This window comes from Paramormyrops kingsleyae, chromosome 3 (assembly GCF_048594095.1).
Source record: "Paramormyrops kingsleyae isolate MSU_618 chromosome 3, PKINGS_0.4, whole genome shotgun sequence".
NCBI lineage: Eukaryota > Metazoa > Chordata > Actinopteri > Osteoglossiformes > Mormyridae > Paramormyrops > Paramormyrops kingsleyae.
In genome coordinates, this window is record NC_132799.1 from 5,731,051 (window position 1) to 5,757,040 (window position 25,990).

At 48.0% G+C, this 25,990-nt stretch overlaps 2 protein-coding genes across 5 annotated transcripts in view; both read left to right on the forward strand.

The window, feature by feature from the left end:
• arid4b (AT-rich interaction domain 4B) overlaps nt 1-6,254 on the forward strand; it is a 32,211-nt gene extending 25,957 nt beyond the window's left edge. For 2 of the 3 annotated variants that reach the window (XM_072709483.1, XM_072709485.1), the window contains 7 exons: nt 207-291; nt 420-621; nt 743-1,861; nt 2,034-2,255; nt 2,862-3,050; nt 3,370-3,516; nt 3,925-6,254. In XM_072709483.1, the coding sequence (XP_072565584.1) occupies nt 207-291; nt 420-621; nt 743-1,861; nt 2,034-2,255; nt 2,862-3,050; nt 3,370-3,516; nt 3,925-4,055 (2,095 nt within the window). In that variant the 3' untranslated portion in view covers nt 4,056-6,254. The remainder of the gene's footprint in view (nt 1-206; nt 292-419; nt 622-742; nt 1,862-2,033; nt 2,256-2,861; nt 3,051-3,369; nt 3,517-3,924) is intronic. The other variant, XM_072709484.1, reaches the window with a different exon arrangement.
• Nucleotides 6,255-8,750: 2,496 nt separating this feature from the next.
• Nucleotides 8,751-11,858, forward strand: LOC111835675 (mitochondrial import receptor subunit TOM20 homolog). Of its 2 annotated transcripts, none has more exons than XM_023796215.2 (5): nt 8,751-8,996; nt 9,851-9,897; nt 10,139-10,220; nt 10,593-10,735; nt 11,115-11,858. In XM_023796215.2, the coding sequence occupies exons 1-5, from the start codon at nt 8,873-8,875 to the stop codon at nt 11,157-11,159; spliced, it is 441 nt and encodes a 146-aa protein (XP_023651983.1). In that variant the 5' UTR covers nt 8,751-8,872; the 3' UTR covers nt 11,160-11,858. The 2 variants fall into 2 exon arrangements, with proteins under 2 accessions (XP_023651983.1, XP_023651984.1); XM_023796216.2 differs by having other exon boundaries at nt 11,118-11,858.
• The last annotated feature ends 14,132 nt before the right edge of the window (nt 11,859-25,990 follow it).

The window sequence follows — 25,990 nt, forward strand, 5'->3', positions numbered from 1 at the left end:
GTGACTCGCTGTTCCGGACATGTTTTCGTTCCTTTCACAAGTGCTCAGTGGTCTGGACTGGACCATTGAACCACTTGATTGTGTTCCTTGGCGTGTGACAAGTTTGATTGCATGTACTTGAATTTGATGCATGGGTCGATTTCCGCCACGGAGCATGTTTTGTCGTGTTGACTGATCCCATCCTGTGCCTTCTGTCCTCCAATTAGATATGACGAATGGATAAAGGCAGACAAGATAGTGCGGCCAGCCAATAAGAATGTGCCAAAAGTGAAGCACCGGAAAAAAATCAAGGTAGGCCGCCTAGAGGTAGACTTTCATTTAATGAAAGGGTTTATTTTGCATGTTCAACAAAATATCAGTCAGCCGTTCGGTTGGTCATGGACCTGATGCGTCTGCTCCCTCCATGGGACCCTCAACAGAACAAAAGTGAAAGAGACAGGCTGGAGAGAATGTCCGACAGGGAGGACTCCGTTCCCCCCAAGCCCAACCGATCCCATCGCTCCCCCAAGCCCAGTGCCGCCCACGATGGCTTCTCCAAGCCAGAAGCCAACTCTGAGAAAGGGGCGGATTCATCTCCGGCGAAGGGCGGCGACACTTCCTCTGCCTCCAACGGGCTGCACGGTAATCTCCATGGCCGGACGCGGTGGAAATATGTCTAATGAGGCACGGGAAGAGGGCCAGCTTGAGTCGCTTGATGATGGTTTTTAATGTATTTTTTTTTTTAAATGTACATCTGTTGTAGCCTCTGGAATCTCAACAGATGAGAGCGACCGAGAGGATGAGGAAGCAAATCAGGAGGAAGACGGGAAGGAGGCCCTGCAGGACTCTGAGCCCTGGGCGGGCGGGCCCCCCCAGGAAGGGTGCAGACCAGCTGGCTCTCCTGGACCGGAAGCCGAGATCTGCACCCGGAAACGGAAGGCAGAGAACCCTGGGGAACATCTACAGCGGAGTCATTCCAAGAGCAGTGCCAGGGGCCGGACTGTGGAGTGGCTGCCCACTGGCTCCCCCAAGAGACTCGAGGACAGTACTGCAGCTCCCGGAGAGGAGGGGGATGCTACATCCAGCATAAGTAGTAGCTCAGAGGATGAGGGGGCTGCTCCTTGTGAGGCCCAAGATGGGGAACAGGCTCGTCCCAAAGCCAAGGTCTCACCATCCAAGAAATACAATGGGCTGAAAGAGAAGGTGAAGGCCAGCCGTCCCTCTGGGTTCTGGGAGGTTCCGGAGAAGCGGGCCAAGGTGTCACAGAGTACAGACGAGAGGGTCTCCGCCGGGAGCAGGCCTAAGGGCCAGAAGGATGTCTGGTCTAGCATCCAGGGCCAGTGGCCCAAGAAAAAACTGAAGGAGCTGTTCTCCGACTCGGACACAGAGGTAGCCAACTCCCCCCCAGCGGCCCTCCCCGCACCCGAGGAGCCAAAGGCCGACCGGGGGCAGGTGAACATTCCGGCCGGGGAGGAGGAGAGGCAGGAGCCGGAGAGGACCCAGGAGTTTCCCAGCAGTGGCAGCAACTCTGTACTCAACACCCCCCCCACCACCCCCGAGTCCCCTTCTCTGGCGGCCAATGGTGGTAGCGATACCACGGAGGCCCCCAAACGGACCCAGGAGCACGCCCCTCCCCCGCCACCCCCGCCTCCGCTGGCCGCTGAGCCACCCGCCGTCCCGTCTCCGTCGCAGCCCACACAGGAGGAGAGCATGGGGGGGCGCAGCGAGACGGACAGCACGGTAGAGGTGGAAAGCCTTGGTGGGGAGCTGCAGGAGTTGCCCCGGGAGGAGGGGGCCGGGTCCCCCTGCACAGCCTTCGATGGCAGCCTGTCCTGCAACAGCAGCAGCAGCAGCCAGCTGGAAGGAGAGCAAGAGGTCAAAGGTCAGTGTGGAATCATGCTCTTGGATTTACCTCTGACTTTGTCATAATTTGAACATTTGTTAAAAAATTGTTATAATGAATTGAAGCGTTTTAGAATTCGTAATAGTAATTTGATTAAAATAATTTTAAAACGATGCGTTGATTTAAAATACTGATGTCGACGCATTTTCAGCATCGACGTCGTCGAGTACGTCGACTAACCGCGGCAGCCCTAAGCACGACGCTTCGCTGGTGGCGGGGGACGCAGTCTCGCCTTTGGATTATCTTCATCGGTGCCCAGTGGCGTCGGGGGGCCAGAAACGCCACAAGGACGCAGAGGAGAGCGGCCCGGTGAAGAGGCACAAACGCAGCCACAAGAGCTCCAGCGTGCATCCGAAGAAGGGCCGGAAAACGGGTGAGAGGAAAGGATGATGGATGATGGCTGCAAGGCCCAAGGTGTTCTCTTATGTGTCATGGCTGCCGCGTGTCGTTTGCGTACCTACGCCAGGAAGTACCGCTTCACCCTGGGGGTAGTATGGTCAACCTTTGTCATGGGCCTTTGTGATTATATACGAGACAGTTTTAGTATTAAAGTAGCATCTGATTTATTTTTAAGAACGAGTGACCAGCGGCAAAGTACCTGTACGAAGTGGAGCAGTAGATAGAATATAGAAAAATGCGAAATTAACAAAATTAGCAATACGCTGTGGAGACAGCAAGTGTTCAAAATTTTATTCCACGACCTCATACTAACAAGTACGACTGGATATGAAGGAGGCGACCAAGCTGGTTTTCACTTACTGTCCCCTGGTGGACATAACTTTTAATTCTCCATATTGATGTAAACTACACCTGCAAGTATGAGTAGCGACACTGCTTACTCAGCAGCAGCAGGCCTAAGCGTGTGTATTGCAACTGTCGAGTATTAATTGGCTCTAAGGAGTTGGTGGCACTTTGTAGTCATGCTGATAGGCAGGAGACCAGTGTCAATCATACTTATTCCCTTCTCATTGGCCCACAGCACACAGCAGTGACAGTGAGGACCAGTCCACCAATGAAAACGGCGCCAAATCTCCCGCCTCAAAGGCTCCCGGAAGGACGCCCCCTTCCGGTCACAAATACCACAAGCATGGGGATCCGGATCACCAACATCAGCACCGGGAACCTCAGAGTCGCTCACCACGTGTGTACAAATGGAGCTTTCAGATGTGTGAGTGTCACTCCCCCCCCCACAGTACCCAGCTAGTCAGACAGAACAAAACTTATTGTGTTTTAGAGCTTCAGGATCTGCTAGTTACAAAGCCAAAGATCGGGCAGAACCAAAGTCCAAAAGAACTGAAATGATATCACGTCAGGTTTAGTGTGTAGCTTTTTTTCCCCTTTAATAATTCTTGATGGAAATGTAGTACTTGATCATAATCATAAAGTGACTAGCAATTGATTGTAGGTTCACTGCTGTACCCCGGTAGAGGCAGAGTTGAGGATGAGGCAGGGCAGTCATGTGACTTGTGTCTTATCCTCCACCCCAGCCGACCTGGAAAAAATGACCAGCTTGGAGAGGATCTCCTTCCTGCAGGAGAAGCTGCAGGACATTCGCAACCACTACCTCTCGCTCAAGTCGGAGGTGGCGTCCATAGACCGGCGGCGAAAGCGTTTAAAGAAGAAGGACCGAGAAAGTGAGTCATCCACCCTTCCTCTGTCCTGATTGGCTCTTCGCATATCACTTTTATTTGTTTTTCATTCCTCTGGATAGCCTATTCTTTCAAGATCTTTCCCTGACTGTTTAGGTTTTAAGGGAAAAGGCTATATTGTGAAAAGCTTCGCGTCGTAGGCTGTTTACCCGTGACATACCTATATACTTAAAAATTAGCTAAACCAGGTTTGACACTGGATGCCCACGTAGAAATCCGCTACCATCAGAACTTGCATCCAGGTTTTTCTGCCATCCTGCATGCCAACAGTAATATACCAGTGTTTCCTTCACTCTAGCTATGTTTTATTTCTGAATTTTTTGGCCTAATTACAAATTTATAAGGTGACAAAGGTGATAAGTGGCTTCCCGCCGATGTGTCTGCGTCCTCCAGGTGCCGTAGCTGCCTCCTCGTCCTCGTCACCCTCCTCCAGCTCGCTGACTGCGGCTGTCATGCTGACTCTGGCCGACCCACCCGTGGCCGGGCCCGCACAGAACTCTGGGATGTCGGTGGAGTGCAGGTGACACAACATCCGGTGACCCAGAAAACTCAGCAAATGAACGACAGGCACTATATATATATATTTTTTTTTTTGTATTGACAACTGTTTTTCTTTTTGGCAAGCTAACTGCACTTAAGTGCACTTTCATGAAGGGAGCTGGGAAAACGCAACAATGGACTTGCCGTGTCTTGGTGATAAAGACATTAAGTTGTTTTCTCAGAGCAATAATTGTTTTCACCTTGATTTGTGTTTTGAGGTCGGGGGGAGGGGTACGGTCAGTGAATTCTGAGGGGTCCTTCCTGTAGTGTGTCCATCAACTGTAACGTTTTGCGTTTACCTGTGACGCGTTAAATGTAACCGCTAAAGTCTGCCCCCTTCCCCTGTTCAGTAGCTTATCTTCTGAACATCCCCGTGTCCTGTGAGTGAAAGGTACACCCCATGTCCATCAAGCAAAGCTGAGCTGAAAAAAGAACAGGAATACCCCCAAAACATTCCGGGTGGTGTTCCCCCACCCGGCCATAGAGGCTGTTGTTGTTGTTATTATTATTATTATTAAAATAATAAAGCTGTAAGACCTTGAGCCACAGAGGTACCCTGTAACCTCACTGTCAGCTGAACTTCAGAGTGATACTCTTGTGCCTTGTTGCTCTTCTCGGGCACATTGATAGACGACACAGTCCACCTGGTCCTGTTGTGAGCGTGTTGGGTCCGGCGATGGCGGAAGACTCCCAGGAATTTAACTTCCTGTTTACAGATGACAGAAGATCCTCGCGTCAGCAGCTGAGAGATGTGAAAAGGGCTCTTTAAAGTATTCGGTGACGATCTGTATCTCTCGGAACATGCCTAAAAGGGTCATTGGTGATGAGGCTCACCTTCGAAAAAGAAATGGAAAAAAGTTGCACTTTAAGAAATGAGAGTAAATGTATTTTGCTACTGAATATGAATATACCAGTAAGAGGGAATTTCAAAGAGATGTCTCACTTAACAGTGACTGTAAATGCACTACAGTGGAAAATAAACGTAATCACGGTTCGGTATAAACCCTAAAATGAAGACCCCAGTTTTGTAGTTTCATTGTCTTCCCAATGATATTTTCGCCCCATGTTTTGCTTATTGGCTTGCCTTCATGCAGCCTAACAAATGTGTATTATTACACTCGGACACTGGCCAGGCCGATATCTGTCACGGCAGGGAGGAGTTGTGGGTAAACAGCTGTGTAGTCAGTCTTATCAGTATCATGCAGAAGCTGATGTTTACTGCAGCTGGTGGCATGAATGAATTGTGGGAATTCTCTTGGCGAGGGTACAGATTTAAAAAATAAAGGATTATTTAAGGGAGGAAAACGATGAAAGGCATGTTGTTAAACCTAGGAAACCTAAGTTCATCTGTACACTTGGTACTGATACATCTCACTGGGAACATTGGCTGTTGCTTTGCTACATCTTATCGGAGTGTGTGTGTGTGTGTGTGTGTGTGTGTGTGTATGTGCGTTGGAGGATCCATCAACCAATGAGCTTGTTCACAGGTCTGATCGGGGTGTGCCCTCTTAAGTGTCTGTGTCTGTGTGTGTGTGTTTGTTTTTCTTTGAGTTTTTCCAATCAGGTAAAAAGTTACAGTTTTGCAAACATGCATTTATAACAGAGATGGATGACATTGGTGCATTCAGTTCTTAAGAGAACTCAAGTCTGTACAGACTCCCTGTTGTATGATACACCGAAGCCCTTTTTTGGTTTTGGCACTATGTAATTGTATGCCTTTGTAATACATTTGTATATCAAAATGTGTTTGGAGTCAAGCTATTTAATATGTTGCACTGTTAATACTGTGTATTTTTCTGTACAGACTTTTACTGTTTTAACTGTAGTTTCTCTGTACATCTTTAGAGGGTTAAAGCATGTTTCCTTTGTTTTATGTCTTTGCCTTCCCTGTGGGACAGTTTTATCCAGTTATTTTTCATACTTTTTCTAGAAAAGTCAGCATTTTTTTTTAGTTTGCTGTCATATATGAAGCATTGTGTTTTTGAAGGTGAGTTCAGAAGTATTTTCCAACCTGTACATGGGCTTGTAAAGTTTTATCTTTACAAATAAGTTCAGAGAGAAGGGGTGCAGTGAAAGCTCTAAAGTATTTATTAGATTCCTCGAAGGATGGACATTGTGTAATTTATTGTACAAATGTAAGCTAAAAGAAGCCTCTGTTTGAAATAAATACCATAGTTTGTGAAGGTCTTTGTCTACTGCTGTTTGTTTTCGTTAGTGCTGGCCTGCATAGTCATCCACAGGTGCTAGAACACAGCATAATATTTAGGTAACTTTCCACATATTTAGGTCACTTCAAATGTTGAAAGCCAGTGTAATTACATCCTAATAATGCTGCTTATTTTATATTTATATGTGCTGTGTATCCTAATGCAGAAAAAAGGTGGGGAAACACTGTCCTAAGGGAAACTTCCATCCATCCATTTTTGCACCCACTTGTCCTATTCAGGGTTGTGGGGGTGTGGAGTCTATCCCAGAAGCTATGGGCACAAGGCAGAGAGAACCCCAGGATGGGGCACCAGCCCATCGCAGGGCGCACACTCGCACCATTCAGTCACGCACGCACACCTACGGGCAACTTGGAAATTAACCTCAACATGTTTTTGGACTGTGGTGGGGACACTGGAGTACCTGGAGGAAATGTGGGAGAACATGCAAACTCCACACTCATGGAGCCATGGTGGAGATGGAAACCCTGGTCTCAGAGGTGTGAGACGACAGCGCTAACAGCTGTACCGTCCTCCTAAAGGAAATGTCATTTCTAAAAACAAAGGAGCAATATTCATATTTTTCCATAGCTAAAATTTAAAGGCAAAAACTGGTTGCAACAGCAGTCAACTTATTTTTTTGTTTGCCTAAGTCGCCTATTGAGCGGGCTAGCTCTGGTTTTGTCATCTAAAATGGTTTCTGCGAAAAGCCAATTGCAAAAACATGATCACAACAACCGTTTCCATGTGAAACCAAAAAAGTGCGATAGCAGTACCTCTCCTAGTCATTTTTATTACACCTGTTCTTGTGCTTTCTTGATCCGCCAATGACTGACCATTCAGAATATGAGTCAACAGGCAAAAATGAGCCCATTTCTTGAGTAATTTTCCTTTTTGGTTTATGGACAAGGCATTGATGTACTCTAAGCGAGAGCCACTTATTTCCTCCCTTATTTCTTCAATTTGAAAATGCCGACTTTAGTAAGGACAGATTGATCGACGAAGACAAACGCAACTACACAGTGAGGAAAAATGGTAAGATCCCGAAAAAAAACTGATTGATGCAATTTCATTTTTGGGCCGACAGGGTTTGGCATTTAGGGGACCTGATGAGAGTGATAACTGACAATAAAAAAAAATATAGGGAGGTGAGAGATGTGTTTTGCTTCTACAAAGATGTTCTGAATCTGTTAGTGCATTTCTGTCATCTACTCGTACTTTAATCAAATCACTCATTAATTTTACTTGTAGGCTATTTCTATGATGGCTGCATTTCAGAAAAGTGTGCACCTGTTGAATGCTGTTACAAATAATTTGAAGTATGAGCTCATTCGTGCTTGTGATTACAAGGCTGTCCTTTTCAGGACACTGTAAAAGAGCTCAATTTGCTGCCAGCGCATTGTCTCTTTCTCCACGTCTGGCTCGAGTAGACGCCACGATATTCTCCCGCTGCTACGAGGTCGGCATTAACATGCTGCCTGTAGCGCGCTGCTTTTCTGTCCTTGTTAAAGGCATCTAGGCAGGGGTACCTCTAGAAATTTTGAGTCTTTTAGCTGTTAAAAACAGACTGCTCCAGTCACGTGATCATGGATCCTGTTAAAGATAACCCTCGCAAGGACCTTAACCTGCACTGTGTCATCCCCCTGTAGTTGCCACAGTGACAGTCCAGCTTGGAGAAGTTCACCCTGGACACCACAGATCCCTGCAGCCTTCCGTACCTCTAGCTGGTTTATCACCCTAACATTCTCAGTGAGACTGGGTGGTTCACAGCTAATCACAGGATCAGACCAAAGAACTGTAGCCCCAGATATGTCCAACTTCCTAGCTGGAAGGCCAGCCTTACACATCTGCTCCAAGGAGCCAGCCCAGTGAGTCATAACTGCACCATCCAGACTGTGACCATTATGCAACCATTTGTTGAAAGTGTGCGAGTTACAATTTCACGTGGCTACATCTGTGTGAGTGTATGATCATCATTAGGATGTTTTGCTCTGGCTTGGGTACTGTGTTTTGTTTTTTTTTTTTGTTTGTTTTTTGGCTGAGTTGAGATGTGAATGCCCATAAGCCTGTCCACTGCCTTGAAGCTGTGCGAGATGTTTTTGTCATGGCTGGAGTGCCAATCTCGCCACATTTAATGCACATGAAAGACTTGGTGTCGGCGATGCCAACCTTGGTATTTGAGGACAAATTAGCGGCATCGCCCATCCTACGGTAAGGCCGGTAAACGGGGCAACAGGCTGCGGCTACACAAAGTTTACATGTTTATGGGAGCCAGGTTAACAGCCCGCTGTATCCATATGATTTTTTGGAAAAAAATGTGTTCCACATATGTCACAAAATAAGGACAAATACTTATATATAACATATTTAAATTTGCAAGCATTCGTAGATTTGAAGGTGAATGCGACAAAACCATTTCTGGTTATTTTCATCGTTTTCCGTCAGGCGATCAGCGAGGGCAGCACAGCTGTCATGTTCTCGGGTCCTTTTAAAGCCACGGAAGGAACTCGGTCAGCCGATATGCTTCCAATAAGCTTTTGGAGCGGCTTGATGTATAATCTCTCCATGTAACGGCAGTGGTTTGCTGTTAGGAGGCGATGATGGGCAGCAGAACAAGCGCCCTCGCCGCCGGGGTATGCGCTGCTTTGTTCATTGGCTACTGCGTCTACTTCGACAGGAAGCGACGGAGCGACCCTAACTTTAGGAGGAAGCTGCGGGAGCGTAAGGGCTAGCGCGCCGCGGGGGTTTCGGGTCGCATATCTGTGCTCAAAATAAAGATGTGGAATGTCTGCCACCTCGCTGTATGGTTTGGCTTATGAATGATGGTGGACTCTGGAGATTTTCCTCATCTAAATTCTTCATAGAGGGTCGCTTATATCATTACAGCCTGTAACGTGGGCACAAGTCAGGATTCGGGTATCGTGAATCAATTCCTTGCTTTCAGGCAAGAAGTTATCAAGATACCCAACAGCCTGTTCTGTTGCATACAACTCCAGTTATGAATTATTGCATTAAAACAACAAGGGATCGTTAGCATTGAAAAGCTAAAGTAGGCCGGTGTGGTTAATATACATGACAGTTAGTTTTATAATACGGATCTGATTGTAAGGATTTTCATTTTTACTAGTTGTATTAGTTGTCAAAGATTAGACGACAGGCCAATGTTGAGGGTACGTGGACACATTAGCTTCGTCCAGAAATGTAACGTACCTGAACTTGTACCTGATACATGTTTTATAACGAACGTATATTACAGAAAACCTGCCCCGTGATTTGTTGCATATTTGACTTGCGCCATCTTTTAGGGCAGGGGTATCAAAATCAGCCCTGCACATTTCTTGGATTCACCCTCATTTAACACACCTGATTCAACTCCTTGTGCTAATTACCACACAACTCTTGAGCTGAATCATTTTGGTGGAATAGGGAAAGAACTAAGCTACACAGGGCTCCGGCCCTCCAGGACTGGAATTTGACATCCCTGCTTAAGGGGGTCTGATAAATCTGGACTTGATCTCTATGAATCTTTTTAGAACTGTTAGAATTGATTTCTTTTTTAAATGTTCATTTCTTAGGACGACGAAAGCAGAAGACTGCAGAGGAAAAATCAGATCTGTCAAAGGTACTTTTTTTTTTTTTTTTTAACTTCATTGTAAACTTGAAATGCTTCAATCCAAACCAGTAAAGTGGCGGCGCCTTTCTTCTGTGAAGTTCAATCTGCCTTATATGTTTTTCAAAATATAGAATCATGAATATGCAAATTTATGTAATTTATTGACAACTGAAGATAACTGTTTGTTATGTTGTGTCTATTGGAGATGTTGTATATGGCTAATCCAGTGTGCCATTGTGGGGATCCTCAGGTGCTGGACCTGAAGGACCCTGAGAAGATCCAGAAGTTCTTCTTGGATGAAATCCAGCTAGGAGAGGAATGTTTGGCTCATGGTATGCCTTCTACTACAGCGAAAACGTATCATCTGCAGCGTGAACTGTGGATCACGGAATAATGTGCCATTGTTTCCAGACCTCAAATTAAAAGTAATTGTTTCTTAGGAAAAGTACTTGGCTACTAATTTTTGCTTTTCAAACAAGGGTGCAAGAATGATAGTTACAATAATATCCTGTCGGGTTTTTATTTCATTGCTAGTCTGGAACATTCTCCATTTAAGGTCTTGGATGTGGGTTCATTACATTATCTGTAAACATTAATTAGAAAGGTGTGGGTTGCAGTTTGGGAACATAAATTCTTCTTGAGGTGTCCATCCTGTTTATTTCTGAGCCACATGCTGCCTACTCTCTCCTGCCCACCCACCACAGGGGACTATGAAACTGGTGTGGAGCACCTAACCAACGCCATCGCCGTGTGTGGACAGCCCCAGCAGCTCCTTCAGGTCCTGCAGCAGACCCTGCCCCCACCTGTGTTTCAGATGCTCCTCACAAAGTTGCCCACCATAAGTCAGGTAAGGTCACAGTTAGTGTTCTGTGAGGTTCAGTGTAGGACTTCAGGAACCTCTTGTAACAAAGTCGCTACCATTGACCCTTCCACTATCCAGTTGTTCATACTTCCGGGACAATGTACAAGCAAAAATTATACCTACTTTTTTGTTGTGGCATGTTATCATGTAATTTACATATTCCAAAATGATATATTTTAAATTTCAAATGTAATTTTAATAAATGATTCATTGACTTTTTTTTGACAAATTATCCTGCCATGTACTTGAAATGTTGGTTAGGCTCACGTGTGCCCTCTACTGGGCTGGTGGTTTTACTGCATCTTAGTCACCTTTGACCGATGGCAGTTCTCATTCACCATCATCCTGTGTTCTCCTCCTCCAGAAGATCATCAATATGCAGAGCCTGGCTGAGGATGATGTTGAGTAAGCCAGTCCCCTCCCCACCCCACTGTCCCCCCAGGACCCTACTTCTAAAATGAATGTGTGGCCATATTGGTTCCTTTTGTTGCCAGTCCTAGAGTTTTTGCATTTAAAACCTCTTGGATTTACTAATGTGTTAACCAAAATTATTCCTGCCATTTGTTTTTTTTTGTTCTGTATTTGTACATCATCCATAGCTAACTTACCTGTACATGAAACAGAATAACCAAGAAAGATGACAAACAGGCACGTTTCTCACACTGTGGATTTCATCCCACAACACATGGGCATTAAGGTAGAAGGTGCAAGTGACGCGGCTCCCCCTGTTTTGTTTTCTTCTTGCAGTCTGTAATATGCACTAAATAAGCAGCCCATGATGGTCATTAGAGGTCGCTGTAGAGTCACAGCAAGACTGTTTAGAAGTTCCATAGATTTTTATGGATGAAATACAGCAAATGTGTGTAACAGCCGGATGTGTCTTGGAATTCCTTTGTATTCTGTGCACTGTGGGTTTGAATGGGCTGATAACACATGCCAGCTCTACTGTAACTCATCTCAATGGCTCTTACCTTTTGAAGAGTGAGTTTGATTGGGGAGGTGGGGCAGGCTCACCTTTTCAGTGTCTTTTTAAACCATTAACTCCAGTCCTCCTGAAGTGTTCTGTTTATGAAACCGTTATAATAAAATATTGGATAAAACAACTTAACACCAGTCATTTCCTGTCCCCTCTGTCTGAGTTTCTTCACTCTAAGGTATCTGATCTGATTGGTGCAGCCTCAAGCGTGACAGTGGCATCAATTAAATCAACTGTATTCAACAGTGTTTCCCAGTCTGGTCCTTGTGGACTGTCTGACAGGGAGCTTGGAGGGAGCAAAAACATGGACTGGCTGAGGTTCCCGAAAGACTGGATTAGGAAAACTGGTATATGATATTTTAATTGTACAATATACCATAAATGGTGTCTATTTGCATAATTTTTATTGGGGTTGACTGCCAGCCCCTGGATTAAAACAATAAAACTCTTAATGAAGGGTTTAAAAATTAGTATTATTTTTAGCAATGTTCCAATTGTTTTAGAGGTTGTTTTGTTGCATTTACACTCAATTGCTGCTTTATTAAATACACCTGCTTGTCAATGCTGAAAAGCCCGCTGCTTCAAATGCCGAATCACGCGTCTGCGACTGAATACATACAGCATGCAAAATAACCAGGGGTGGCTCTAGGGTCAGAGGATGTCCAGGACTTAATGACAAAATTGTCATGCAACGTGACATGGTTATGGTGATTAAAAAAAAAAAACTCAGGCTTTCAATAACATTTGGGGCATGGTGGTTCCACCATCACATAAAGAAACGTCTTCCTGGGGTGGTGACTAGAGTTTACAAAGAATGGTGTGTCAAACATAAAGGTTCAACCAATGATGTTTCCCAAAAACAACTTGCACTAATTAGGTCAGCGAATGGTTTGTTAAAGTGAACAGGAGAGACACAAGTGCAGCTCAATACAACACTGGTGCACAGGATGTCTTCTCCGAATTCTGTGATCTCGTCTGACCTTGAAGCGGTTCTGGAGGTAATAGTGGCTCCTACCCAGTACTAGCTATATGTATCGAATAAAGTGTCACGTGATTACCAATGGATGGAGGCCCCTGGACACCGCAACCACAAGGTGGCAGTAGCACTCCGTGGAAAATCGCCCAACAGTAAAGCAAGTTACACCGAACTTCCTAAAGTGCACGTTTGTTTTTAATGATCAAACCTTATATTTATCACGCTGTTTTATCACACAGAGATCTATAAAGTTGGTATGTAAGCAAGAGGAAATGACAATAAAATGACTTTACTTAAAAAAGTGGAGAATTTCATGTGGACGCTAGGTGAAATATTTTCCCGTAACCGACTGTTCAGACGTTGACAGCAGGGACACGAAATCCCGCCAGCACCTGGAAACGCTTTAACCGCCGGTGACTCACTGTACTGTAAATTTAAACCACTTCTTCAGCCCCCTCTTTTCTGGCAGACAAGGTGAGTCTCGCAAACGTTACCAATTAGGGAAAGTGCTGTCTGTAGCCCCAGTCTTGTCCCGGCCGGGAGCCCAGTGTGGCTGGACCGCCGGCTTGGCTGTGAGGGGAGATATTTCTCAGGAAATAATTAAAACATAATGTCGTCCCCACAATAACTCTCTGTTCAGTATTTGAAATGGATTTTACATTTTCCTGGACTGGGACCGTCAGCAGTTCCGAAGTCAGGTGTGGTCGCCGTTGATGTTGTATAGTAACGTGTTCCCTATAATAAGAGGTTAAAAAAGCAACCCCCCACCCAGTCAAACCCTGTCCGGCGCAAACAGAGACGCAGTCGGATGGAGATCACTCTTGAGCAACCTTTGACGGTTGTGAAATAGATATAAAAAGACAAAAAAAAAACAAAAAACACTGAGGCCCAGGCATGCTGATTTGCGCCAGCCTTGTTTGGGGATCACGGGCAGGGGGCGGGGGTAGGGTCGGGCGCGGCAGATGTCGAGAGCAGAAGTCAAACGGTGCCAGTGGGTGATCTGATGTGTCCTGTCACTTTGAGCTCCTCTTATCTGCTCAGCTTCCCATCTTCAAGGAAACAACAACTCTCAGCCCAGTCCTGGACACGTCATAAATGGCTGGGGGGTCTGGATGCTCCTTCGCCAAAATCTGATTGCTTATATGTATTATTAATACGCTCCCTTTCTTGCTTTTAGCTCCTAATTTGTCCTTTTTTCCTCATTATGCTGCAGCCAGTCAGGATCAGCACCCCGTTCAAGGGTAAAATGGCAGTTGTCCTCGTTTTTAAACCTGCAGACTCTTCTGGTTGTAGTCCCAGTTTTTTTCTTTTTCTTTTTTTTACTGCCATGCCACTTGCTCCCCCCCTAGGCGGGAAAGGGCTGACAGTGTGGGGGTGTGTTTGGGCGAGCTGGCAGGGGGGGGTGGGGCGGTGGTGAGTGATGTGTGTCCTGTGAAGGTCACGTAGGCTGCCTGGGCTCCGGGCGACAGCCCGGTGCAGATGGCGGCCTGGCTGGCGGGAGTGAAATTTCACCCTCGGCCGGTTCCCGTGTCGCACGGCTGCCCGCCCGCCCTCCTGCCTTACCCCGCCAACAGCTGACGGCGTCAGTTGCGTGGAGTGGCCGGCTGCTTTTGGACACACGGCTGGACGTTATTGGGCCTCGGGGGTGGGGGGGTTGCAGTGGGGGGCGTCACGCTGCAACATGGATGGCACCGGAGCCCAGGTCTTCAGCTCTGAACTAAGCCATGGGTATACAACCTGCCCCGGTGACATCGCTGAGTAAACGCCAGCAGTTTCCCGTGTGTGTGTGCGCTTACGGGGGTTTCCAGCATGTAGGTAACGATCTGGGGGAGCAGGCTGCGGGGGTGGGGCTGGTCACCGTGGGGGAGATTATCTGTCTGGCCTGTGACCTATCTCATCACGGCTTAGTGTGGCGCATCTAAGACACAGCTGCCGGTGGAGGACGGCCAGGCACGGGGGAGGTGGTGACGGGGGGGGTGGGGGGGGGATTGCGCAATACCCAATTCCCGGCATGTTGCTGAGCCGCCATCACACCATAACAAATGCCATTGCCCTGGGAATTAATTGCATTTAATATTTCAGTATGCTGAAGCTATGACTTTTTTTGCGTTCACTAGCCCAAGAAGTGGCTTCATTCCCAGTTGCCGGAAGATGTAAATTGTCTGACAGGGTGTTTCCGTAAACTGAATGGAAGGACAAGCTCAGACTCTTTTGTTGGGGATGCATTTGCCTACCAGCAAATCACTAACCCATAGGGCCCTCCCCTTGCATATCCTTTCACACAAGGTCATTAGGAAACATGCGATACACTGCAGCCTCAGGTGTAGCTCCTGTGTAGAGGTTTCTGGTAAAGACTAATCTGTGCAATAATTGCTGAGCCCTAGCCCCCCACCCCCACACCGCTGTAAGATTGCGTCAGGGCTGCCGCCGCCTTGGTGCTGTGTTATGTCTTCGTACTGTGGCGCCCAGACGCCGCCATAGCGTGCAGGATGCGGAAGGAGAGCCGTTTGCAGCGGTTGCTGAGTCAGCGCATTTACTGTACCCTGCGCGCTGACTCGCGTCTGCTCCCCGGCTCCCATTCATCAGAGTCCCCGCTGTTACTACCACATGGTCCGGTTGCCATGGTTTCAACGTCGCTGGGGAGACCATGGCGACGCCCCGCGGTGTTTCCCCAGCGACGAGGAGGGGAGCGAAAATGTGAAGCAGAGGCTCGTGTTCTCTCAGGCCGTGGGAGAGCCTTCGGCACCATAGATGCGTCGTGGGTGCTGGTTTCTGGGCCCGGCCGCATGCAGCCTGGATGTTCTGCACACTTAGCGCAGGCCCAAACCACACGAGTCATGCTCCATCTAGCCTGTTGCGTGTTCTGGAGAGCTGGTGAGCCGGGAGTGCGTTTTATTTCCCCGCTCGCATCGGTTTGCCGGCCTCCCTGTGGAAGAAAAGTAGAGGTCTAATTATTTTTATCCCCGCCTGCAGCTGGCTTTTTTACAAGCTTGGCAGCAGCATCCTAGAGGCGTGGGGCTGCCAGGAGACAGGAACTGGAAAATACTTTGGACAATAGGAATAAAATATGAAAGCTGAACCGGCGCCCAGAAATGTCAAATGGAACCGAAACGGCAGGCAGCGTTTTCCGTGAACTCATACGCTCTCATTCCTGGGCTTGTTATTAAGTTCCTCGTTGTTTTTTTTTTTCCCTCTTTTTTTCCATGGCCGTCAGGAGAAACACACATGGCATGAGAGAGGACGGGGGGGGGGGGGGGGCGGATAGCGTAGAGGTTTCCAAAGTGAAGAAGCAGAGCCTTGTTGTACAGACTCTTCCAGGGGTGGGGTTAGGAGGGCAAGTTGGGATGGTTAAGCCAGTGGGGTTGGGGCAGGTATGGCAGCTGGGTTCAGGTCTGCTCACAGCTCCCATGGAGCCCTGGACTGGGGTGGGTTAGGGGGAGCTTTTGGACGTTCCTCAGCTAGGCCTTGGGTTCTCTGGTAAACAAACATCTCATGTTATGTGTGCGTGCTGCCTTGTGACCCCCCACCCTACGCAATCCCTTCCCGATCCCCAACATCTGCTGCATGCTAGCATGTGCCTATGACTCACGTGGGGTGGGGTGGGGGGGGGGGTCAGTAGGGAGTTTTACAGTGAACCAGGACTATGGCTGGCCTCGTTCAGTAGGGGTAGCTGGCGGTCTGCAAAGCCCGGCAAACTCATCGACCCCAAAGGCCAAGGGAAGAAGATGCCCCCCCCCCCCCCCATTGTGCTGGAGCCTCACTGCGCTCAGTGACCAGGAACAATGGAGGAAACATAAGGAAACCTCTTATCTGAGAGGGTAGCCAATAGTGTGCCTCCCTCACGGGTTGTCAGCATGCTGACACTGGTACCCAATGGGAACACGGATCAGGTGCTGCAAGCTACTGCAGGGGACAAGTCAGGCCTGCACTGCGACAGTCTTTAGTCCAATTTGGCATGTTTTAGTCTGATTGCTGAAGCACTGCTTGGCTAAGAGGATCTGTAGCACTACGCTTCAGGTTCTGCTATTTGAAAATTAAATTCTTTGAATCGCAGACTCATGCCGTCTTCCTGTTGCAACATACCTCAGAATCTAGTGAAGCAAACGTCGGTCAGATCCGTCAGTGACATTGGTGACAGCTCAGTGGCCGTCTGAACCGCAGTGCGGACACCTGCAGCATCGCCTGCGGAGCGATCCCCTTCGGGCCAACGTCAGCGAATAGAAAGGAATGGTCGCCGTTCGTTGAGCTCAGTGTGCAGTGCAAAGCACGTCACCATTCTGGCACAGAGCGGCCCATTAACAGGGTTCAGCACGCAGGGAGCTCAAGTAGACGGCATCCGTACGATTTCGTCAGTGCCATGTCAATCCAGGGAGAAGGACGGAAAATGAGACGTCGTGGTGGAGGTGCCGACCTCACCTTCTCCTTGCCAAACCCTAAGGTGTCTCCAGGAGACAGGGTTGGATATAAGGATGGAGACAAGAGGCAGGATTTTTCAGACCCGTGTGGTGAGCAACCCGCCACAATTCATCGCTAGAATTCTCGGCGAGGTCCTAAAAATACGGCTGTCTGCACACTGCCTGCCTGCTAACTTCCACTCGGGTGACCCATTTTTCTTTTCAAAGTGTCTGGATATGCGTGTGTGTGTGGGGGGGGGGTGGTGGTGGTGGTGGGGGGGGGTGCTGCCATCAGAGCCGTCATGTGAACGGGAAGCAGCTGACGAATCTTCCCGGATTGCAGCGCGCTGCGCAGTAATTCAGCCGTGCCTATTTATAACTCCCCTCCCCGACTGTAATTTAGCCTTTCCGTCTCCCCCACCCTGCAATGCACCCCCCCCCCCCCCCCAATAAACTCTTCCTCAGGGGCCCAGCCGTTTGTTCAGGTTCTTTGTTTACATTACCTCAAGGCAGCATTAGCCAAGGGGTGCCTCCCCAAACCTGATCCTACCCTCCCCTCTCCATAAAACTTTACCTCCGGGCTTCGCTGGCGGAGGCTGCAGACTGCAGATGGAGAGATCTGACCTGCTCCGCTCACCGCTTCAAAATAGTTACTATTCAGCCGTCCCTCCCCCCAAAGAGACGCAGGCTGCATACATACGTTCTCCTGCCACCTTTGTTTTCCTTTACTGTTTGGGTTTTTTTTTGTCTTATCCTCTTTCGTTGATTTATATTGACGCAGTCAGGTCACGACTCTGCGGAGCTTTGCCAAGTCGGCACTGCGGCAGCAGGAATGTGTGTTCCACCAGGGGACCCGAAAGCCCCCGGGGTGGGTGGGGGGGGGGGGACTGTTGGGAACGATTTCTCCCTTTTTTATTTTTCAGATGGGAGCTCTGATGAAATAAAAGTTAGCAGATGGTGTTTTTTGCCAAGTCATCAGGGTGAACGGGTTCATCTGGGCTGGAGCGAAATACCGCTTTTGGTCAAAAGCAAAAAGAAAAACACAGATCCCTGGTGGGGGAGGGAAGGTGGAGGGTAAGGGGGGGGTTGTGGTCGAGGAGTATGGGGTTAAGTAAGCAGGCTGTTTTTTAAACAACGGCCTTCCGCTTGTGGGCGGGGCTAGCCAGCCGCTTTGAAATCGTGAGACAGGCGGGATTGTTTAGCATTCCGGCAGTCTCCTGCGTCGACTTGTAGCAGATCCCAGCAGCTGCAGACTAGGACTCACGTCCGGGTGGGGGGGTTGTGAGGGATTATCGGAAGGCCGAGCCCATTGCCAGCTTCCCCATTGTCACGGTTTGGCTGCTCTGTAGCAAGTCACATGGTTGTTTGGGCGGGGGGCTTGCCTGGGCAAGGATGGAGAGTGTGTTGCTGTTTTCCATTTGGCCTGCTTGGAACTAAAGAAACAGATGACTGGATGAGCAGCAGTGGGGAGAGACGGGGGGGGGGGGTTTCGGGAGGGGGCACAGCGGGTGGGTGGACAGGAAGGGGGCCTCACTTTTGCACAGACAGACGCATTCTCTGCTCTGGAGAGCCCTGGTATTCATCTGTGAGCTTCGACTGGAAAAAGAGCCCTTTTTTTTGGGAGGAAGGCCTTTCTACTCATTGTGTCTGAATGTGAACTTTAGCGGCTCTGGCTGTACTTGCAGAAATGCGTGCAAAATCACTCTTAGCCCCTGGATGAGGTATTTTACATCCACATATATTTTTTGGCTTTGGCTTTATCGTCAACCTGAAGTATATGCAGGAATTGAAGGGCAGTGGGGGATCTATAATGTCTGTTATTTCATAATGTAGGACTTCACTTCCACTTTAGCCTGTGCAACTCGGTCTGTGGAATACAAAACAGGAGGTGCTGCTTCTCCTTGTCCCCGAAGCCCACTCCTCCGCCTCCCATTTCCTGTTTGGGTGGCCAGAGGCATTGAGATGATGATGCAATGCACCACCACCCCCCCCCCCCCACCCCCGCTCCCTTTCATCCCCCCCCACGGCTCAGACACGCTACGCTCCCTCCCTGTCTTGCTTTCTCATCTTTTACCCCTTCATTTAAATTTTTCCTGTTTGATGAGAGACTCATAGGGGTTGAGAGGTGTGTGCAAGGGCTTTGGAGAGCTAAATGAACCCGTCCAATTTAGCTGTAACACCCAGCCAGGAGTTTGCAGCCTCTGTCCCTCAGACACGCGCAAGCTCACTTTACACAGCAGCCCCCCCCCCCCATGTCCCCGCAGCCTGACACTCTGGCTTGGGGGAGCCAAGGAGGAGCACAAGGGAGGAGGTTTATTTTTAAAGCCCTCGACCACGACATATAATTGCTGGTAAAATGTCACCACGCACCCCCCTCCGCCCGGTCCTCATGCAGTGATGGAGGATGTGTCCTTTTAGTGCAGCTCTCCGCATGGTTGGGGTTCTGGGCGTCCTTCGGTGGCTCGGATTAGCTTGAGCTTCGCACCTAGGCAGTCGGAATCTGACTAGGCTCATGTGGCAACCTGGGATGCGAGCTTGTTGCCAGGGCAACAAAGTTCCTGCACCTCATTACAGAAACCTCATAGTGGGACATGGTTCAGCGGCCCAGACAGGCGGGCCCGCTCCACCAATTCTTTGTGGTGCCTTTATGGACGTGGGAGGGGTCCCATTGAAGATACCACGCAGGACACTTCCAGAGCTTGGGTGGGGTATGGGTTGTGTTTTTCACAAGGGGACGGAGATGTGCGCTGTGACATAACTAGTGATATTTATGGCCTTTAGTAGTATAAGCCATTTTCCCACATTTATTTAATGTGCCGAACATTCGTCGTCGATGTTCATGAGAGCAGCAAGGTGACAGGAGGGGTATTTACAGACAACAGGGGGGGACATTTTTAAGATATGACGTGCAAAAATGATAACTTTTCATAATTTGCTGCATAGCATACAAGCCAGTTGTGCTGGAAGGCATATTTAGAGGATTGCTGCTTTCTTATCCATAGAGAACCTACAGTGTAAAGTCTAGGCCGTCCTTCTGGGTGCTTGAGGGATTCTAGTGCAAATGTGCACAAACATCTGGATTTGTGCTGAGATTCTCCAGATCCAGCTTTTTCCAGTGAAACGGGTCCATAGTCTGAAGGAATGAGAACCATGTGGGCCTTCAATTTAGCAAAAGTTAAGAGTTGTGTTCGGATTTTGGTTCCCTTAACCAATAAAGGGTCTTGTTCCCATTCCTGGGTGCATGATTATGTAATGATATCGTCAGGATAAAAGTTTGTGTTTTGTCCTCCCACATCTGAGTTACTCACCATGATGGAATTTTTGTATTGGGTCTAAGCTTCCTTTAGCCTCAGGGTCTGGTCGTTGGCTCACTATCCTTTTACTCTAGTTTTAATCTGCCGTTAAATGGGTTGTTGGAGCTCGCTCCTTTCCCACATGGTGTGGACAAGGGGCCAGCAAGGCCCCCGTCCTGCGTGCTTCCTGACCGAGATGTTATGCCGGGAACCGCTGAATGATGGAGAATGTTACACCAACATCATCAAGCTAGGAATCTAGCCTCAGCAAAAATGCAACTCATAGCTTCGAGTGCATAATAGTATCTCCAAAATGCCTTTTGAAAGCATCATATTGATACCTCATTCCATGGTACCATCTGCCCACATATGGAGCCTTTCCTGAACGTGCGCGAGACTCCTGAAAGGTCTGCCGGCTGTCTGATGTCCACTGTCTGCCAGCTGGTTCTGTGAGTGTCCTCTTCCATGTAGTAAAGGCCTTTGAACTGGCAGTGAAGCTGGCGACAGCAGGCCTCTGCTCCGTCTCCAGCATGCAGAGCCATGACCGTCTGCGCCCCCAACAATGTAAAGAACTCACTCCTGCTCTTGCGATAATGTCAGATTGTGACAAGCTCTTTGTGTTTACCTTAAACTATATACGGTTTCTGACTTTACATATACAAATACTGTCATATCATTCAGGGCTTTTTTAGCTTATAAATATACCCATTTCTTCATTGATACTTTCCTTTTATGAGAGGAGGGCCAAACTAAAAGCAAGGAGACACCTAGCATTGCATCGTCATCCGGGATCCATCCATTTGCCCATCAGCTCACCCCTGTCAAGGTCGCAGGATTTTTCTGGTATTTAATTTCAGTTCCTGTTATATAGTTTAAATTTAACAGATTAATGAATGTGGTTCAGTTTATTTAGAACATTTTGTTTTCTGGTGAATGCAACCAGGCAGTTGACAGATTTTAAAATAGAGATGGTATAAATATATTTCTCCTTAAAAATGAAATCCAGTTAAGGGAGCAGATTCTCATGCAAAAGGAAGTGTGTGATTACGAAGATCTGGTTGTTCCATCAAGTCAGTTCTGGAAGGGATGAAAGAGATAGGATTCCATTAAGGCTTGGCATCTACACCAGCTGATAGAAATACCAACTCACCATCCATGTAATACTAGAGCAAAATGGATGTGAGTTCATCATCTTGGAGGGCAGTGCACTGTGGCATCCTTTGCCAAGTTATCGCCCAGGAAGTCAGTGACCTTTAAGTTCTCCATGGCCTATATCACTCTCCGACTCTCCCCCTTCCATGGTATCAGCCAGCCTGCTGGCATCTCTTCAAGGGGTTCCCGGCATCCAAACCAGACTTGGGGGGAGGGTAGGCGGTGATGTCATTTCCAGAGAGAAGCCATTGAACCAGCCTGGCAATGACATCAGCTGTTTAGTATCAGTTTGATTCATGATAATGACTATCTGTTCTCTTTTTTTTTCCCCCACCACTGCATGTCTTGGGGAGTAGCTATCGAAGACCCCTCTCTCCCATAATACCTCCCTTAATGGCTCCCACCACACAGGTGGCTGCAGGGGGAAGGGGGCGCTGTTATTTGATAGAGAGATTGGATAATAGTTTTTGTATGCCGTTAATGCCCTGCTGTGGAGTGCAGATCCCGCGGATACGAAATTGGCCGGCTGTGCCGCTGAGGTGCCTGTTCCTGCTGAACCAGCACTGATCCCTTCAATTCACTGCAGGAGCACGGATCCTGGTTATTCCGGCTGTTTTCACATACAGCAACATTCAAGGACTTTTTTTTTTTTGTTTAAACCAAGGATGTGTAAAACGGTGCAAAGGCCCAACGGTCGACAAATCCCTCAACATGCATCATAAAATTTGAGAGGATTCTTTCACTCGTGCGTCCTACAGATGAAGGGCACGGGCCTCCACTTCAGCGCTCTGCTGCGCTGTGCAGTGGGACGTTTGCAGAAAGAGATGCGGCGTTCAGAGTTCCCGGGGAGGTGTGTGAAGCCTTTGTGTACAGTCAACAGTTGGAGATGAACAGCATTGACCTTATGCTGCTGGAAAGGACATTTGCCATTGAGAAGACCATCGCCATCAAAAACTTCCCTCCAGAGCACAAATGTCTCCTTTGAATTGCCTCTTTCTCTGTTCTCTCTCAGTCCCTTTGTATAGTTACCTGAGTTTTGTAGGTGCCTTGGAGAGGATCACGCGTTCCCTTTCTTTGGCGTCTGAATAATTTATGCTGTGAAACTGAAGCGAAGACGTGGACTGGAAGCAGAGAGAAAGGGCAACTCATTTGATATGGAATCAATTGATCCCTCATGGAGGAAAGGAACTGGGTAGCCATGACAACCATTTCAGAACTACCAAGCATTTTGGTGATATGATGAGGTTTGATGCATGCAGTTTCCTGCCTCTAAAAACCTCAAAGGATTGTTGAAAGGAAGGTCTTGCAAATCAATATATTGTAAAAAAATTAACAAAAATATGTCCATCTAGAGGCTGCACTATTCCATATAGAGGCACTTAAATTTGAGTGTCAACAGTAGCCTTGTTTAAGTGCACACAGCATTGCTTTATTTTTAAAGAGGGAAGCATGTTTGGGCTTATTGTAATGTTAAGCTTATTGCTCGATGTGCTTGAAAAGCCTTAAAAAAAAAAAGTTCACAACCAAACAGCAAAGACTAGGACGTGGGTGGGGGGACAGGGGAGGTGAACGGTGTACATGCCAGATGCACATAGTCATTCTGGCTCTTCAGAACATCCGGAAGATCAAAGGGGTGAGGCGGGCAAAAACACTGGCACATGTGTGGACCCAGTTGCCGTGGCAACAAGGTGTTCCTGACTGGGGCTGGGTTGCCGAGTAACGGCTGGGTTACGTGCGTGGGAGCATGAAGGTTGCGAACGCATGGAAGAAGAAGAGCAGGTGGGGGTAGTGGTGGGGAGGCAGATCATGTGTGGAAACAAAGAGAGAGTCTGACACATGGAGTGAAAAAGGAAAAAGGCATCCAAATGTGGGGGGGGGGGGGGGGAGAGCAGGAGGCTCTTTGATCTGTGACTCTCAGCATGTTTGTCTCTCGCTCATGTTAATCACCAGGATGTGTTCCCCCACGTGGCCCCTGTGACACCATCGCAGGCAGAGCCCTGACACCAACAGGAACATCTCTGGGCCCCGGGCCTGCAAATCCCCATCACTGCCGCGTGGTCACATGACGCGGCACCGTCACCCTGCCGGGACAGGGACATGAAGATGGCACTGAAAGGCTCGGTGCTCTTCCTGAGATGGATTGTGCCTGCTTTTACCAATATGGCTGACTTGGTCTTTTTCTACAGCAGAACACAGTACCGCAGCTAGACTGTTGATCTTCAGCAATAATGCTGATTATATTTCAAGTAATCCGTGAATTGCAATTAAATTTGGTTGTCATCATAAATTTATTTTTCCATTACTCAGTAACACACTTTATGTTTCTCCCTAAAAGTAGGAAAAAGCATAAAATATTGTGACATAAGCATCACATAAAATGTAAAATATGGTCCTTCCATTCTCTCCCAGTAAATGAATCATTATCTCAGAGAGGCTGAGCTTTGTTGGCCACAAGCACAGGGGAGCACATGATCAGCCCAGCAGCAGGGAAGGCACTCGGCGCGTCTGAGAGGCATTGGTCACCATGGGGACGGGCCAGGTGTCTGCTCGGACCCTGCGTGGCACGCTCCCCTGCCATGCAAAGCCGATGACTCACTTTGCCGGGCGGCAAGAGCTCCTTGGAAACCGGTTAGAGGAGACCTGGAGAAGAGCGGGGAGCAGCGTGGAAGGCGGTTGTGACGCATCCCAGATTTCACAAGGAATCTTCACCGGCGTCCGTGTGCATGCGGCTGTTTGCTCATCTCAAAAATCAAATGTACTCATCAGGCCAAAATACAAAACAGCTGAACTGTAAATGAAATTTGTAGCTCATGAGGTTTGCTAAAAAAAGTTAGATTTCTCTGTTTACAGTAGAGAGCTCACAGGGTAGTTGTTACTGGTTAGTGTCTTTTTTGTCCAAATTGCTGTAAAGTCGCTAACTGTACTATCCTCAGAAATGGTTAGACACCACATCCCTCTGTTGTCTTCGGAGCGCAGTTACTGTGTACATTTGGAGGGGAACCGGAAGGATACTCAGGGCTCTGTCTGCCCTTGCAAGGATCTCCTTGTCCCAGTGCATCAGCAGGCACTGCACCAAGAACACCTTACATAAGACCCGTGTCACAGTGATGTCACCCCTCCACCGCAGAAAAAGTGGGACATCTGCCAAGGCAGATCAAACAGGAGGTGTTTCCCGGAATGTTTTCCCATCGTATGCAGTACGACAAAAGTTCATAGGGTGCCCAGGTAGCTATACGGAAAACATCGTTCATTGTTGACGCTAAAATTCAGCAGGGCCGCCTCCTGCAGTGACAACAGGCTTCTCGGACCCCACTAACCATGACTGGTGTTTAGGGAGCCCTGGCAGACCCAACGAGGGCTGAAGGTTGTGCGTGTCACAGTGTCCGGTCAACGGGAAATGCCAGCGTGCTACGGAGCCTCAGCTAATCAGCTCAGTCTGCAGATCATTGACATTGGGGTCTTCTGTACACTGTTCCCAGTGTCCATTGTCTCTGTGTCTCCTACAGAAGAACCCCAGTTTGGTGCAGTACTGTCTTTGACAAAAAACCTTGCTTTACTAGCACTGTGAAGAAATATGGGCTGTGGGCTCCTCAGCTTTTGAACATCAACACATACCCAAACAACAGCAATACATGCATTGTAAGGATGTGTAGGAACCTGTTGCAACCTTCTGATTGCCTATTTGAACTTCTCATTTTCGTTTGGCCCCGGTTCAAGTGACACACGTAGTTGGAACTAAACGGTCAGCTGACTCAAGCCCATAACATTATGGAACTGGACGTTACGTAAGCTGATCTGAATAATGCATCCGTTGAGCAAGAGCAAACGCAAAGCGCAACGCACTGGTCACTGTTCACAGAGTTAATATTTACAGTCTTTGCCCTGTGACGAATTTCATTTTAGGTGGTAAAGCAGGATAATAAGATTTCCATTATATTAATGGACATTAATGGTGTTTTTGTTTGGTTTGTTTCACTTGCATGTGTCCGGATTATGTCGCTCCCTTTCCTTGCAGTCTAAAAGGGCCCTTTGTTCCTTAATGTATCTTAAGTGCTGAGCAGTGCAGAGTTTCAAACTGCAGAATGCTCAGCTACACAGTGCAGTGGTAGGTGTGGAGGGGTCAAAGGTCAACCCCCTTTCGGGGCAGTGTGCCCCCAATCACCTGCTGACAAGGATGGGGGGGTGGGGGCTTTGACCCACACTTCCTGTAAAACATTTTAGTAGATGGAGGGCGTTTCTGTGGAAGAGCAAAGGGTCTCTGGAGCTTGCAGGAGACGCCCAGATGAAAATGGGCTTCTGTTTTCAAACGCACCCTGGGGGAAAGGAAGGGAGAGCTACAGGGTGTGGGCGTGAAATGACAAGAAGTTTAGTCTGGAAGTTGGCTCTCAGTCCAAAGACCTGACTCAGTGCTGAAAGCTCAGGAAAACTGGTGGATGTAAGTGAGAGGGG

Bases quoted from the DNA above. Each gene is read 5' to 3' on its own strand.
- LOC111835675 (XM_023796215.2), top strand. From the start codon at position 8,873: ATGATGGGCAGCAGAACAAGCGCCCTCGCCGCCGGGGTATGCGCTGCT. The intron at 10,221-10,592 runs GTATGCCTTCTA...CACCCACCACAG, and splicing joins AGAGGAATGTTTGGCTCATG to GGGACTATGAAACTGGTGTG. The intron at 10,736-11,114 runs GTAAGGTCACAG...CTCCTCCTCCAG, and splicing joins AGTTGCCCACCATAAGTCAG to AAGATCATCAATATGCAGAG.